The sequence below is a fragment of the Eschrichtius robustus genome, chromosome 16 (assembly GCF_028021215.1).
Source record: "Eschrichtius robustus isolate mEscRob2 chromosome 16, mEscRob2.pri, whole genome shotgun sequence".
Classification (NCBI taxonomy): domain Eukaryota; kingdom Metazoa; phylum Chordata; class Mammalia; order Artiodactyla; family Eschrichtiidae; genus Eschrichtius; species Eschrichtius robustus.
The window spans coordinates 77,574,096-77,577,489 of record NC_090839.1 but is presented as its reverse complement, the minus strand read 5'-3'; the positions used below and the strand labels follow the sequence as shown (position 1 = coordinate 77,577,489).

Below are 3,394 nucleotides of genomic sequence, written 5' to 3'. Positions count from 1 at the left end.
GCGGCGGCTGCCGGAGGGGACCCCAGGAGCCATGGGGTGCACGCGTGATGCCATCCTGGATGCACTGGAGAACCTGACCCCTGATGAGTTCAAGAAGTTCAAGATGAAGCTGCTTTCAGTGCCGCTGCGCGAAGGCTACGGACGCATCCCACGGGGGACGCTGCTGCCCATGGATGCTGTGGACCTCACCGACAAGCTCGTCAGCTACTATCTGGAGGCGTACGGCGCCGAGCTCACGGTGCTCGTGCTGTGCAACATGGGCATGCAGGAGGTGGCGGAGCAGCTGCAGGAGACCTTGCGCAAGGGTGAGTGCGCCCCCTCCACAGGTCCGGACCAGTATCCCCTCTACACCCTCCTCCCAACCCAGAAGTTCGCCTCTGCCGGAGCTTCCGCTTCCTGTTCCTGCTACCCTTTAATAAAATCTTCTCCTGCTGGGGAGGCTTCCGGACCAAGAGACCCCTGACCCCAGAAACACTTGGGAGACACCACTTAACATTTTCTTACAGGCCCCGGAACCACGCCAGCCGGGATCAAGGCACCTCCCCAGACAGCAGCCAAGCCAGGTAAAGCCTTCAACACCCAACCTCACCTACCTGGGCACCTCACCAGCCCAGCCCCACCGTACCCCTGCATAGCCTCTTGTCCCAAAGCCAGGAGCACCCAAAGAGCACAAAGCTAGGCCAACCCTTCCCACCCACCTACTCACAAACACCTCCTGGGGCTGAGCCTGGTTGGGAGGAGAAAGGGAGACAAAGTTAAACTTATCCCACTATACGTAGAGTCCCGGTGGCATGCCCGCCTTGAGCCCCACCACTTAGGGTTGCATTCAGGGCAATTTCTAAAGAAAGCAAAGTGTCAAGAGGGACAGGCTCCAGCACCCACCCTGGTCCCAGCTCATCCCCTCTCCCCCCTCCCGCCCCAGCACTGCACTTTGTGGACCAGCATCGGGCGGCACTCATTGCACGGGTCACAGACGTGGATGGGGTGCTGGACGCCCTGTACGGGAAGGTCCTGACAGAGCAGCAGTACCAGGCAGTGCGGGCGGAGCGCACCAATCCTACCAAGATGAGGATGCTCTTCAGCTTTGCTCCAGCCTGGAACCTGACCTGCAAGGATCTGCTCCTCCAGGCCCTGAGGGACACCCAGCCCTACCTGGTGGTCGACCTGGAGCAGAGCTGAGGCATCTTCCCCAGCAGCGGTCCCACAGACAACCCCTGGCAGTTCCAGCCAACTTACCTGGAGTCTGATTTTTTTTTAATATACATAACATATGAAAAACCAGCTTGTACTTGGTGTGTTTTCCTACTTCCAGCCTGGAAGCTCATGCAGAGCTGAGCTACATATCCAAGCGCCGCAGCAGCTTAGATGAAGCTCTGGTCTCCGCCTGTTCCTGGGGCAGCAGGCTCCCCAGACATTTCATCCTACCTGCCTCAGTCACCATGGAATGGTCCCTCACTCACCATTTGGTGGCTCCCTTAATGCCACTCCAGAGAGTCTGCCCTTGAGACCTGTCAACACAAGTCAGCCTTGTGGCCAAGGTCTAAAAATTGAAATAGAAATATGTACAAAGGGCCTGGAGCTGTAGGGGGCCGGACTTGACAGATGCATTTAGAAACAGACTCGTCTACCAAGCTTCTCTTTTGCTTTTTTATAGGAAAAAAAATTGCAAAATGAGAGCAATTTTCAGAGGAAGCGACAAGAGTATCATCTAAACAGGAAAGATCACAAACCACCAAGTGTCCCTAGGGCTCCTTCTGGCACTGACACCAGCAGGCGTCACTGCTCCCTCTGCTCCCTCCCACCCACTGCAAGAGGGGTTATAGGTTACACTTTGCCCAGAAAACATGCCAACCACAAAAGCAACTTCAGGAAATGAGTTCTAGCAGCTGTTCCTTCTCTTGATGAAATTGTGCCCACAAAAGAAAATAGGAGTATTTATTTCCACAAAACAGCACTTAGGGAGCCTTTCCAGAGGCTGTTAGGGAACCAGATCCTAGGACCACATCCTGAGTACACTTTGCACCCAAATTCTTTCTGGCCTGCAGGGGGTGGATGCAAAGCAACAGGCAGGCCCCAAGGAGGCCAGATATCCTAACCTTAGGAGTCAGATCATCAGACTCGGCGATCCAGGCATGAGGGTACAAAGTGTGCCACTCACAACGATAGACCAGCGAAGAATGAAAAAGCTGTATGAAGGCTTCACTTGGAACACCCTCCCTAGACACAAGAATGGACAGATGCAGTGTTTATCCCCCTCCCCCCACCCCACACCGTCTAACACTTCCCTATTCTGATGACCGGATCACCAGAGCAACAGGAGAAAACAAGCTGTTTGCTGCAGGAGGAAGCTACCAAAAAGCTAAGCTAATGACCACTGTCAAGGCTACGGTGACATGGGACTGCTCCTAATGCCATTTAGGACTCCAGGAGGAAAGCTGAGCTTCCCCAAAAGCGGGAATCAGCCCACTCACTCAGGATCCCGTGGGCTCATCTTCTTTGGCCAACTACCCCATAAAATAAATGATGCTCCCCATTTCACCCTCAACCCTTTTCTACCAAGTCTTCTTAAATCTTATAAACCAAGCCTTATTCAATCCCTGAGATGTGCTTGTTCCCTTATGTTCTGAAGACCTTACCATTTCCCAGACTGAAGTTGTCTTCCTTTTACTATCCCTGTATCTTGACATATGGCAACAGCAGCAGCCTAACCAGAAAACAAGAAACTCCAGCATGTTCCGTAAGGCCCAGGTTTAGTCAGTCTTCCAACTTACACCCAAACACCTTCAACTTCACTGCCCCCAAATGGCATATGCCTTCATGCCTTACCCACAACAGGCCTCCTGATCTCCCGCTTCTAGTCAACCACCTTCAAGGGCCCGAGTATTGAAAACTGATGGAAACGGACTCCCTTCTAACACTAGGACACCTAAGCCCTGCTTCCAGCCTGACCCTGAATAACCCCATCCAACCTCTCCTACCTTCCTCTTCACGCACCACTGGATCTCAACACTACTTACACCCCCTGCCCTACCGCACGCTGGTCCCAACTCTGGATACCTTGAAACCCACCTGTCCTAGCATGCCCAGAGAGGGCCTTCCTCTGGGCTCCAGTGGCACTTTCACCTAGGTTCCCCGTGGTAGAGCAAACCATATTGTCACGTTCTATTTTCACACAGGACTCTCCCGTTAGAGCCCCATAAAAAGACATCTTTTCAACCTCTGTACAGTGCCTTGCATGTGAAAAATAGCAGTCACTGTGTATGTCTAGTGTCTTAACAGAGGTTTTTTTTTGAACTTCATAGGAACCTAATGCTTCTCATGAGATGGAGCCATAACACTTCCTTGCACAGCAGATGCTCAAACAGAGCAGCTACAAAAACTAGTGCAGGCCTGA

General features: G+C 52.7%; 1 protein-coding gene across 2 annotated transcripts; it reads left to right on the top strand.

Moving 5' to 3' along the window:
• On the top strand, positions 1-1,222 carry LOC137750135 (apoptosis-associated speck-like protein containing a CARD). 2 transcript variants are annotated; one of them, XM_068524468.1, is made up of 3 exons: positions 1-305; positions 507-563; positions 923-1,222. In XM_068524468.1, exons 1-3 carry the CDS (start codon positions 32-34, stop codon positions 1,177-1,179), a joined length of 588 nt encoding a protein of 195 aa, XP_068380569.1. In that variant the 5' UTR covers positions 1-31; the 3' UTR covers positions 1,180-1,222. The 2 variants fall into 2 exon arrangements, with proteins under 2 accessions (XP_068380569.1, XP_068380570.1); XM_068524469.1 differs by lacking the exon at positions 507-563.
• Positions 1,223-3,394: the final 2,172 nt, after the last annotated feature.

Excerpts from the sequence above, each read along its gene's own strand:
- LOC137750135 (XM_068524468.1), top strand. The coding sequence starts at position 32 with ATGGGGTGCACGCGTGATGCCATCCTGGATGCACTGGAGAACCTGACC. Across the intron at positions 306-506 it reads GCAGGAGACCTTGCGCAAGG|GCCCCGGAACCACGCCAGCC; the intron begins GTGAGTGCGCCC and ends ATTTTCTTACAG. Across the intron at positions 564-922 it reads CCAGACAGCAGCCAAGCCAG|CACTGCACTTTGTGGACCAG; the intron begins GTAAAGCCTTCA and ends CTCCCGCCCCAG.